Source organism: Strix uralensis, chromosome 1 (genome assembly GCF_047716275.1).
Source record: "Strix uralensis isolate ZFMK-TIS-50842 chromosome 1, bStrUra1, whole genome shotgun sequence".
Taxonomy (NCBI): Eukaryota; Metazoa; Chordata; class Aves; order Strigiformes; family Strigidae; genus Strix; species Strix uralensis.
The window spans coordinates 92,163,011-92,176,058 of record NC_133972.1 but is presented as its reverse complement, the minus strand read 5'-3'; the positions used below and the strand labels follow the sequence as shown (position 1 = coordinate 92,176,058).

General features: G+C 41.2%; 1 protein-coding gene across 1 annotated transcript in view; it reads right to left on the bottom strand.

Moving 5' to 3' along the window:
* MYO10 (myosin X) overlaps positions 1-13,048 on the bottom strand; it is a 173,078-nt gene that overhangs the window by 49,858 nt on the left and 110,172 nt on the right. The window contains exons 15-19 of the mRNA XM_074873964.1: positions 12,867-12,959; positions 12,048-12,116; positions 11,780-11,862; positions 10,230-10,338; positions 6,965-7,045 (exon numbers count right to left, since the gene is read on the bottom strand). Coding sequence (XP_074730065.1) covers positions 6,965-7,045; positions 10,230-10,338; positions 11,780-11,862; positions 12,048-12,116; positions 12,867-12,959 — 435 coding nt within the window. The remainder of the gene's footprint in view (positions 1-6,964; positions 7,046-10,229; positions 10,339-11,779; positions 11,863-12,047; positions 12,117-12,866; positions 12,960-13,048) is intronic.

Here is a 13,048-nt window from a genome sequence, read left to right as displayed (position 1 = left end):
GCTGACAGATCAATTACTGCAAGAGTCAAAATTCTTCTCACTTCTAAGTATCACACTGAACTACAAAGCAAGTGTTGCACTTTAAAAATACCCCACCCCTAGGCATTTTGATTTTTCCCCAGAATTGTTCCGGTACTTTGCCATTTGGGCTACCTCCTCCCCCAAGTCCCTCCTGAAGCAGCAATTGCTCCCCATGCATCCCCCCACCCTGCTCACAAGAGCACACTGCCATGGTTACTATCTGAGATCCAAACATGACTCCCATCACTTATGGACAGAGTCCTACCAAATGGTCTATCTGGGAAACCTGGCAACTGTGCACGTACGTGCTGCAAAACATGCAAAAATCTGTTTGCCTACACTGCCTGGAGTTTGATGCAATCTTTACAGCACAGCGTCTGCTCCCACTCTGGCAGTACCCCATCTCAGCTCTCTATCCACAGCCTTAAACACCTCAATTTTAAACTCCTTACACCACAGTCACTGAAAGACAAACCCTAATACACTTAGCAAGGGGATGCCTAGTCAGCCCTGCTTAGTAAACAACAAACCTTGATGAAGAAGGAAGACATGCCTGTCTGGGTGATTGCCCGGAGAGTGGAATGACCTACTTCAGCCCAGCAAGCAGCGATGCTCTGACATGGGGACAAAGGGACAACCCAGTGGCTCCTGGGCAGCATAAATGACACGCTGCACTGCAGGAGTGATGGGACCGATCGTTCAGAGGTGGCATAGAAGGCAGGCACTGCCTATGCAGCATGAAACTCCTTACAGGAATCGTCTTGTTCTTTCAGCCAGGGATTCAGATTCACACGTAACACTACTGCTGGCACTTTGCGAGAAGGAACGATTGCTCTCCTCACACCCACTCTCCTTATCACTTTTACCTAAGGAGTCTTCTAGTGCCTGACCTAATTACTCAAGTGATGTGCCAAAAAATGATGCAGCTGGGACATACTCCACAAGTCTTGATTTGAAGCTGTGTAATTCTGCAAAACCCAAGGCGACAAGATCCAGGTAGCTGAATTAAGTGGCGTTGGCCGGGCATGATGCCACACCTTACGACTGCGCCTTCCTGATTATGAACAATAAAGCCTTATGAAGTAGTTAAAGGGCTAAGGATAAACACTGGCCCCGTGCACTTGTTGGCCTGCAAGATCAGGCCAACATGCTGTGTTTTTGGGAAACGGTTGCTCTCCCTCCCAAAGGATAAACCTGAACAGCAGCTCCCTGAGCCTGACCCACGCTGCCCCAGCAAGCCCGATCTGTGCTCAGAGCCCGTGGCTTGACAGAAGTAATTGGCAGTCAGAAAGCCTTCTTAAAACAAGTATTTATTGAGAGCTGAGATTAAAGAGAGATTTTTAAAATAGACAATAAGGATCTCTAATATATGAGCTGCTTATACAGCTGTAAATTAATAATACTACTAGACCTTAACTTTCTACAGATAGCACTACACACACCCAGCAGCTGTACCTGGGCCATATAATCTATTCCCTTTACTTTCAAGGTATGACAGAGTAGCTAGTAACGGGATAATGAGGTTTTCTATTCCCTTTTTCTGATGGATAGCAAGTCAAATTTACCCTGTGATCTGCTAGCTCCCAGTACCAGAGAACACTGCAGCTTTGCTGCAGAAGGGCTACCCCAGGGCTCTGCAACTGAATAAACCATAGACATGCCTCCATTTAGGGTCTAACACTTTTTAGCTTTTAACTGCTGGGCTCAGCATCTTTAAAAACCTACAAAGGCATCTATTCCCCAGTAAGGTGACCCTCACCACAGTCTGGTGAGTGACTGAGGTTGGTGTATAAAGCACGTGCTTGGTATACAACTGCAGTAGAATGCACAAGTTTGAAGCTGGACCACTTCATTAAGAATATTTTTTTAAAATAAAGACTTTTAAAAATGTTTTATCCAAATGCTTAGCAATCCTGTGCTGAAGGTGTAGTAGAATATCCTTGAAGCTCAGTGTCTCCCTTCCTGCATCTTTCAAGGTTTTATGTCAGTGCTGTTCTCAATTCAGCGGCATTAAACTTGCGCTGTTCTTACCCGAACTTCTGCAAAAAACCCCCTTTCTACAAGGCAAAGTCAGTAACTCATACAGTCAAGCCTCAATATGACAATATTGCAATTCCAGCTTGACAACCAGTTCACGTTCTGCCTTCACTGAACTTGTACCTGCTCCACACCCAGCATACAATCATCCTCACAGATGGGGCCAAGCCATTCTCTTACTGTTCCTTTGTACCACGTTCCTGAGCTGTACTTCTAACTGGTGTTTAGGCTGGTATCATGCTATACTTATGTTTGTAATCATTCAGAGCTATTTTAAGAGCACAAGTTTAATTCAGACGCCAAGTGAAATAGGTTTGCATCTTATTTCGCATTAGGGGACATACTGCTTGTTATTCCAGGGCGTCTCATGGCTATTAACGACCTACGCCTCAAAGTACATTACAGGTGCCAATAGCTATACCTTGATCCCTTTAAATGGCTCTGTCCCCAGAAGTAATGTTAGCAATCTTATTGCCTTGATAGCAATTTTTCCAGAACAAATATGGAGCATGATAGGACTCCTGAGCAGCAGCAAGCCTCACAGAATTTATTACAGAGCTTTTTCTACCAGTCTTCCTTTGAATTGCAAAGTTATTACTAGTTTCACTTTTTCTGTTGCTCCCTGTAACCCCTACCCTGCAGTAGATTTACAATACAGGTTTAATTTTGTCTTATTTCTTTACCTTACCCTAATTAAATTTTAAGATCAAAAAAATTAATATAAAAAAACCTGCAGAGAAACAGAACTGCCCCTTCAGAGCTCACACAAGCTTCAGAGAAGGTGGCTTTTATCTTGCCAGTGGCAAGACCATCACTGCAACAGAGGAATGAGACAGACAATAAATGAGTAGACAGGGAGGTAAGCAGAGACCCTGCAATCCTGTTCAGGTGGCACACACTAACACAGGTGTCCTAAAAAAAACAAAAGAAAGTTAAAATTCTTTTCTACATCAAATTCATGCCAGCTCTAATGAAGCCAGGATTTTCCCTATCTGGACCAAATTGGACTTAGATCTGTAACCAAAAAGAGTTCTCTACACGCACGAGATAACAGCTACATCTGACCTGTTGAAGTCTCAAGAACAGGGAATCACAGAAGCAAGCTGTAATAACGCAGGTTTTAAGAGACCAGCACAGATAAGCACAGATAAGGGCATGCAGATGCTGGAGGCGGGGGCCACCTGCAATGATTATGCCACTCACTATGAAGAAGACAATATAATTTCTGAACCAAAGTCCTAAATGGAGAAGGGAACTTGAGAAGGCACTTGAACCAATATGACTGAGGCTGGCTCCTTCTGGCCAACAGGAAAATTTCTGCCTCTGAAACAGCTTGCAAAGGAAGTTCAGATCTTAAATTTACCCTGAGCTGTCTTCTGAGTGGCACCAAGGCTTAGCAACTTTATTAATAACAGCAAGCTGGAATAAACATTCAGCTGATGGCTGTAGTAATGCTTGTAGCTTGTTTTAAAAAGACAGTCTTTTGTGTGTGTATGTGTGTGTGTGTGTTGTGGTTGATTAGTTATTTTTAATTTAAGGTGTACAAAAAAAGGATAGATGGAGACCAGAAAAGGCAAGGTTGCAGGGAGGAATCATTATCGAATAGACAGGAGGCAGGAAAAGAAACATGAGACCAAGAAACAGAGAAAGAGCTGTCAAAGTTCAAAAGCATGAAATAATACATAGTTCTGCAAGCTGCACTAAAGATATGGGGAACTGAGGAGAAAGACCCTTCATTAGCAGAAAATACTCATTAAGCATACCAAGTTGAAAAGTTTCCACGTTATGGCTAGTTCAGAACAGACTGGAAACTGTGAAAACAGATACACTGATTGTTCGGGGGTCTCCCAAAGATTAATAGGTTCTCTGTTCTTCTGTCTGAGGCCTGCTCACTGAAATGTCTTGTGACAAAAGGTCATGTACTCTGTGTGCTCCCTTTAGGAAACTGCACTAATGAATGTAGATCCTGCTTTGATATGTAAATGTTCAGTGGTTTACTGCATATGCTGAATTGTTTTTGCTTGCCACTGTAATATATTTAAAAATTAAACTTTTGATCAATTAAAAAATCAAATAATTACTGTATATTATCACATCTCTTATCCAACATGAATATACTTTAATGTCTAGAAGAGCAGAGGAAGTAGTCTGCTGCATGTTCTGCTCTTCAAAGGCTTGAATTTGTCTTCTATCTGCTCAACCTCATTCACCTACAGAATTCAAACATACTTGCAGAGTAAAACAGCTCTCGCACACCACTAGCTTCTCCCCTCCAGAGCTACAGAGGATGCTTGCTGACAGGTGTGTCACCTATTTGTACCCAACCCAGAGAGCAACAAGTAGCTTGAGAGGCTTTGCTCCTGATAACACAGTTTCAGCTCTCTCCTTGCTGAGTGTCTCTGGTCCAGCTCTCCTTTAATACTGCTTATCTCAATAAAGCAATTAAAACACCCCCTTTCTTTCACATCATTTGTTATTTGGCAAACACTTTTTGTTACTTTTTGAAGCGTGACATTTTATCATTCCATATCACCATCACTGCAGAGTAAAAACTATGGATGGAAAACAGAGAGGAAAATACTCAGTGAACATTTTTACTCTCTTTTAATCCCAGTTTCTCTGTTTCAGTGGCTTATCTGAATCTTTCAAGCAGTTATGTTTCTAACCAACCCTCACAGTGAGTCACGTATGCGATAATCCCTGGTAGTCCATGCACAGATAACATGTCTCTGAGCTGTGCTGGTTCAGAGCTACGCAAACTGACTCACATTATTTTCCTTTGTCTAACTGAAAAGAAGCAACAAGTTGTATGACAGGATAAACTATGAAATGTTTAATATGATGTGCATCCACAGAATCCAGCTGAGCTACAGAGAAGCCAAATGCCGTTCATGTGCCTGCTTCTCTACCTGCACCGTTGGCAGAAGGGGCAACACCAACAACATCACAAGATTGGCACAAAAAATCACTGTCTGTGAGACATGGGAGGAACAGAGAGCAGTGCACAGTGGACAAAAATCAAAACACTGAATCCTCAAAACACATTTTGAGAACACTTCCCTAAGTGAAGAATGCCATCGACAAGTATTATGTATGGTTTTCCTTCTCATTTTCCATCAAGTCGTCTGTGTGACCCTTTACTCATTCTTCAAATTAGGTTTCTTATTTGGTAAAGCCATTGAATCAAGTTAGATTTGCAATCAAATTAAAACAAATGGAAAACAAGAACAAACATTTTTGTATAAGATTTCAGTGACATTTTATACATACTTTGAAAGGGATTGTCTACAGGAATTTCCTAATCTGTTCCTGCATGCACTCCTGCAATTAGATGTGGTTTCCTGAGACTGAGGCTCTCAAGCTCTTTCTGCTTATTCTCACAGCTGCTAGTTCTGTGAGAACTTTGTTTTAATGATAGTAAAATATATGTGTAGATACAGTAGCATATGCCAAATTTGTCAGGGATGAAGCATTCTAGTGGGAAAAGACTGGTAGAGCAACAAGGAACATGGGAGTGGGAACAGTGTTTTCCTTGCTATGGAAATGCAACAAATGTCTGGTTCTTGCATCAACCACAGCAAATCCTTGTGACTTTGGTACGTGGAGACGAGCCTTACTCAGATGCAAAGGAAAACATGTGAATTATTTAAATTCTTCTTATAGGCCAGTGGCAGCAGGTGGGCTTTAAGGGTCATGGGGGCTTCCAGGCAGGAACAGAAGCAGGAAAGAAAACAAGCTTTTCAGAACTGCCCTCCCTCAGTGATCAGGGGCTTTGCTACACACATAGGCTCACAGACCCCAGCTGCTGGCCAAGGCACTGTCATACGTGTGGGTTTGGCTACCTGGTGGCTGCACACCTCAGAGCACCAAACACTTCAGGATGCAGAGAGCAGACCTTATCTGCTTCCAGGCCGCTCCCGCTTGCTAGGGTGCCCACAATCTGCGTGTTATTTGACACATCACAAGTAACAGCACGAAGTGGAGTTAACAGTTAGCAACTGAAAACACGTGAAGTCGAGGATGGACCATCCAGATAACACAAAAAACCTGCAGTGAAATCTGCCAGATTTGATGTGCTAGTATCCTGATTAACCAAACATCCCAGAAAACTGTAACACGTAGAACTGGATTTATAGCAAAGTCACTTACTTCTAAGTTGTCATGTGAACACCATAAGCCACATTTGTGAGCACCTCTGCCTGTTGCATTTTTGACATAAGCAGACCATACCTGAATAATGGTCTATAAAGCCAAAAACAGATGCACAAAACCCCAGAATATCAGGACCAGGCTAACAATATTAACTTCAGTGATTACTATAGCATTACCACTTCATTTCTAGAGAGCTCTCCAACACATCTAAGTAAGTCTTGACATTGCCTTTCATTATCCATGACTAAAAAGACAAATTGATACAGTAAACTTTAGTTTCCAAGTCTGTTTTAAAAACATAGTTCTGTAACAGAACAAAACAGCCAGGACAAAGACACCTAGAACTGTACATAAATTGTAAGACTGATGACATGATGAGTCTGATGACAGTCAGTCATTCACACCAGTTTTGCTATATGCACCGCCGTTCACTGCCTCTAGCGATTTAAAACAAACTTTGCAGTTTTGACATTTTCTTCCTAAAAAGGCTCTCTCAGAGTTGTCAAATGTGCAGTGCAGCCTTCTACCTTCCTTTTATAACCATCCTTAGAGCCTGTCATTTATCAGAGTTGTGAGCAATGACTATTAAAAAGATGCCCAAAGACATGGCCCACATGCAAAAAAAATCAAAAGCCTTTCCCAGTGCCTTCACCTTGCAGAGCCTCTGATTCACACAGTAGTTAAATAACCAGACTGGCAGTGAAACGTTAGGACTGAGATGTATAGAAAAGACAGGCGTGATTTTAAATCTTACCTTCTGCACGTTGGGTTTGATGCACCGAACAAAGAAAGGATTTGAAGAACTCAGTGTCGCCATTAAAGAATGAAGCGATTCCTAAAACACAGGTAGAAAGAAGACAGCACTTCACAAACCAACTTTTTGTACAAGCAACACACCCCAGCAAAAGCTCTTGCAGCTTAGCATTGCAGACAGTATCTAACTGCAACACCTAGCGGTATACACCAGAAATTACTGTACCATGTAAGCTCTTGCTTGTGAACATACAGAATCAATACATGCTTGTTCGTTTCTTCCATCGGCCCTTTTGATCAAAGCTATCATCACTGCTTTACAGTGAGCAAGATACACAGATTGATGTGAAGAAAACCGTTCATAAGGAAATACCAAATTGGAAAATTGCCGTTTCAGGGATTTTTGGAATGACTGCTTAAGACTTAAGATCCACATTCCCAAATTGCTAAACTCAAGCAAGTCAAAAGGAAGGATAAGAGGTCTAAGGCAAAACTGAAATACCCACAAAACCAGGCTTCCTCTTTTCAATTCAACCATCCCACACCCAATCATTTTCCATTTTCCCTGCCATCAGCAGCATTTCATGTGCAGGGAGCTCCTCTCTCCTGTGCGTTCTCAACCTTTCTTGCTAAAAGGACACTCTGATAATAAATGTAAGTCAACAAGAGGGTAGAAAAAAATATTAAAAATTTTTGAAAAAAGAGTTACTTTAGAATACAGTAGACAATAGTTTTATCAATACCAGATTTCAAAATGCCCTCCTCCTGAAATTAACAAAAATTGAGTAAAGAATAGAGTGTTAAAGAAAACACATCTTACTGAAAGACAATGCTAACAGCATTAAGCAGACAGTTTCAGTTATTTCATGTGATGGCTAATTACATTTAGCAACAAAAAGAGAGATTCTAAGGTTCAGCTAAAAAAAAACATAGAAGAAAACATGGGATTTTTCCTAGCTTTAAAACTTCGAATGACCCAATACACATTAGACTATCAGTTGTCTGAACCTCAGCCTGGAGATAAAAATCACAAAAATCCCTCAGTCCTTTTATGATTATTACTTTAATTACACATCCACCCCTTTCCTGCCTGAGCCTTCATTCCATATCTTATTCCAACTTGCCTCATTCTGTATCATTAAGTATGATAAACCTTTTTAAACTGAAGTCTTGCATCTACTTTGCAGAGATACAAATGATGGTATAGGAGGAGAGGCCAGGCTCTGAAGAGCCCAGAAAGCTAATAATGATAATGTTTCACATCTCAAACGTGGCACTGCATGCCAGGCAGCAGAGAGAATAAAAAGCAAGCTGCCAAGGAGACAGAAAACTCACTTTTTAGAGGAGCAACACTGTGTGTCCTACCATATGTTTTGGAGCAAAACTGCCAATGGCAGTCTGTTACAACAAATTCTTGCTTTAACCTGCAAACCAAGGGTTTTCTTGACGATTAAACATGAAGTGATAAAGGCAACAGGCAGAGTTGTGGCTGTGCACAGGAGCTGGTACACAGTAAAGGGAACAAATGGTGAAGAGACTGGGAACATAAATGATAGTTCTTGGTTCATTTGCCTTTGCCAGCCTATGGACCAGGGGTCAGGGGTCAGCAAACATTAAACAGACAGAAGATACAAAGACAAATATTTTTGTGTAAAGACAAATATTTACAGCTTCGAAAAGTAAAGTCTTCATCTGTATTAAACCTGTGTGAACATTACAACATCTAGGGACAACTAAGCGAATTCTCTCAACACAGGCTACTACTTACATAGATTGGGAAAGCTGGTCAGTCTAAACAAAAATCATTTAACCTATTTTCACATTCATCTGTGGTACGGACAGCCAGATTCTGCACAGTGCTGCACGCCTCTAAGTCATCGTCAGGTTACCAGCTAAGCTGAAGTTTGTCTTGCTTTAAGCAATAGGCTAAAACAGATGGTATCAAACCTCAGCTATTCTGTGTGCACCCCCAGGTCCGCGTTAGGCAGGCTGTCAAATGAAAAGAAGAGTTAACCAACCTATCATGAGAATAGAACTGCGAAGGTAAAGGTCTTATCTTCAGTTGAAATGAGATGGACTAATCCGTGGAAGGCTTTAAAACATGGAAAAAACACCCAACCTAATTCTTTGGTGACAGCATGATGTGAATGTCAACCTCTTGTAAAGCATCCCAGCTGGTTAATGGTCAGGTACTGCAGCTTTAGATAAGAGGCAACAATGTTCTGATTTCATATTATATCATGCTTTATGTTGTCCAGGGGGCCTGACGGAGAAGAGAAGGAACTCTACATTCTGTTCTATCTTGCAAAGTGGGCGCAAAAATATGGTAAATTTTTATACGGTAACGTCTTAAAGGTCTACTTTGCACAGGTACAAACGACGAAGTGGAAACAAACAGTGCCTTCTGCTACTCCAGAGAGCCAGCAAACGATACCACCTCACCAGAAGAAGTGGGTATTGTCTACAAGCGATGGTAGCACAGAGCAAGCTGTCCAGGGAATATAACATTAGTGTTTTTTAATAAAAGACACTGTGTGTGCCCCAGCACACGCTCCTTGCCATTCTGTCCAACACTTAGCAACAGTCTATTAGGATAAAATCTACCCTCAAGGGGTTTGAGTCTGCTCCCTTTTTTTAAAAAAAAGTGAATGAACAGTGCAAATGTATATTAATTCAAACAAAATGAAAGACAACTAATCCAGACTTGTACTCATGCAATTTAGAAAAGTTTTTGTGCCAATCTTTCTCTTTTAAATAATTTGCAGGCAGACTTTATGTTAGATTTCAATTTGGTGCCATTTTTGATGGGAGGGCTATAAAGCCTCATAAAAAGGTGTTTAATAAAAATGCTTTCCAAACTTTAAGTTAAAAGGCAAGGCAACACCTTAATGAGGTATTTATTCAGTACTTATTTTTCTTAGCATACAGGCACCGCTCTAAGGCTTTGTGCAATTTTTTCCTTGGTTCTAAGATTAGAAAGAAAAAACAGGACGAGAGAGACCAACTTCATAGATGAGCTTTAAAATAAGGACAAATAAGCAAGTGGAAAGCAACAGGAGTTTTGTGCAGATTGTGTGGTGTGAAGGTTAGTGTCTGCTTGAAGCTAGCTAATATGGCCAATCCGTTGATTAGTAAGTGTAGTTTATAAAAGAGACAGCAATGTTTTGATGCTGAAGTTTTGCCTGTTTTAATCTGAACTGTTCTTTACTGAACAGGGTTTATCTATCACTGAATAGTTACAAAGCAGAGACGACACATTAACTAACCTTGAACTGGAGACTGACAGTGGGTTTTCGATGCTTGCTTCCACATTTGAGAGTGTCTTGATTGTTGCGACTTGAAACATGTTCAAATAGATCATAGATGAAATCAAGACTGAAATGGGAAAAAGAATATCTCTAAAGCGTATCTTAACAGACTATGAGGTTTACCACTACAGAGTGCAAAGAAAGCACTGTCCCTTAGAAAGCAGCTCCTCCATCTAAAAAATGCTTATTGATTTTCTCCATAATTTTATTAAGCAATAGATTTTGCCTTTGCAGAATTTATGCAGAGGAGAAAAAAAAAACAACCCAAACCAAAGCAAAACAAGGAGGTTCCTTCTTCTCCACTCCCAACGTATCATTGGGGAAATGCAGTGTGAAGTCCTAGAGTCCTTACTGCATTTTAGTCCACTCAACCAAAACTCCAGCTGACTGTAATGGGAACTATACCTGGACAAAGCCTAAAAAACAAAACTTCCAGCTTGTTTGGGGCCATAACACAAAATAACCACCCACATGAGCCTCACTTTCAGATGCCAGCTGTGTATGCTGTTTTCTACCCTATCAGGCAGGTATGTTCTTACTGCTTCTACACAAACACAGACCTTTTAACTCGAGCTCCAGACAGATGTTGGTGCAAGAGCAAAAGCAGGCCCAGCAGCTTTAACTCATTTATTACTTTTACCTACATACTTCAGCTGACAGATGTTATGTCAGATATGTCATGAAACTAGAACAAACACCACAGAGAGGGAAGCGCTTATTAACAGCTTCCCCTGCACAGAAGGGCTTAAGGGATTTACAAATAAGCAACTAGCACAGCAAGGCAGGATGGCTGGACAGGATGGGTGAGGGCAGCAGCTGAGACAGCAACAGCCAGGCTCAGCTCCCTCCAATTCTGTCACTCCTCTGTGTGTCCTGGAGTCTCATCCATACAGCCACAAAAAGGGATGTGGTACAGCTCTGGCTCCCAGAGTACCACTGTAAGGATCTTGAGACCTTACACAGCAGAATGACAGGTACCAAAGACAGCCAAGCTCAGACTTTCAGTAACATAAATCTTTACAGAAATTCTCCCTTTGAAGCAATTACTACATGGCAATTTGCACTGTGGTAGGTCTCTGACATCAAGCTTTCATCCAGATTAGGGAATACCAGAAATACAAGCAAATTGGGCTGTATTTGAAGCAAAAAACCACGCTTGCACACTGCCTGTGAGGCACCCCGAAACAGTTAAAAACCGTCACCAGCTTTCAGCATCCTTACTCACCACTGAGTAGCAAGTGAGCTCTCTTAGCAACCCCCTGGACTGAACAGGGACGAGGTACTGCACAATGTGGGAAAGCCCGACTTTTTGAGAACTGATTACAGTCAGATCTGCCTACAGGCACCTCTGGTATTTCTTCTATGCTCATTTCAACTCTGTCAAGGTCTGATGCTATGCAGCATCTAACATACTCAATTCCTGACAGAATTAGGTGGTAAACCCTGGCAGAATTAGGTGATACAACACCACTTAACACCATGTCCTAAACAAATTCGCAGAAACGTACCTGCTTTCACGTAACAAGTTCAGGAGATCATCTCTGAAAGTATCTCTGTTCTTCTCCAAGATCCCCCTGACATCATACTGGACCTAGCAGGAAACAGAGCTGATTCAAACAACAAGCCAAGTAGTCAGGCACCTCTGACAAGAGCAGTACTGTAAAAAGCGCTGAGAGAACAGAGTGCTTTAGTTAATTCTGAGCAGCCTCAGGGCAAAATTAAGCTAATGAAAACTCCATCTGGAATAATTTCAAGAAATAAAGAAAAGAAAATTACCTCCCCAGCGTAGTGCTTCACTCCAAAGTTGTGAACCGCAACTCTTGGTTTTACATAAAAAGGATTGTTCTAATTGGAGGGGAAAGAAAAGAGAAAAATATTGGGTTGGGGGTGGTCAGGGAGTGGAATGATACAAAGGGACACATTATCCTCTCAACCCAGACCTAAACAAACCCTTGTCTTCCAGTGAACTCCCTGGAAGATTAGTGCTCCAAAAGCAAACAACCAACTTATAACGATAATAGGATTTGTTAGTCTGGGCTGCTTCAAATGCAGTAATAACAGATTTATAGTATCTAAAAAGGCATTATACTAAACCTGACCCCATCTGGCAGAACCATCTATTAATGGCACTTTGAAAAATAAGGCTCTGTTTTAAACTGGCAGTTATGAAGATTGGTGGATATGCTTGTGTTCCAGAAATTCTCAAAAATAATTCTAGGGTCACAAATAAAGGTAACACTAATCTGGACAAAGGAAACAGCAACCTTTCAGTAAATGACACCAAGGTGAATACTTAATTAAATCAAAGGAAAACAAAGATCTAAATAATCTGAGTTACTGCAGGTTGTCAGAGTTCTAAGAGCAGAATTTGGCTTATTCACCAATACAGAAACCTTTAACTGGACAGTAACAACAATGTTCTTGAGGGTAAGCGACTCAGTCTTGACAGGAAATTATATGAATTGCCATGGAAGTAGGATCACATCCAAAACAGCCTCTACAACTATGCACCCATATATTTGAACCATGAATTTCTACAGAAGCAAAGAGACCCTCCATAATTTGCACAGAAAACATGAGCAAAACATCACATACAGCATGCTGGGTATTCAATTTCTCCAGCAAGGTGGAGTCAGTAGCTTGAGGAAAATGGCTCTCTTCATTGATGAGCGCCAGCAACCCCAGTTTCTAGAACAGCAAGAAGAGGCAGAAAATTAGTGCACAGATGGACACAGATGTCCCCAGTTTGTAAAAATCGGAGTCCTTGAAGTTGTTGT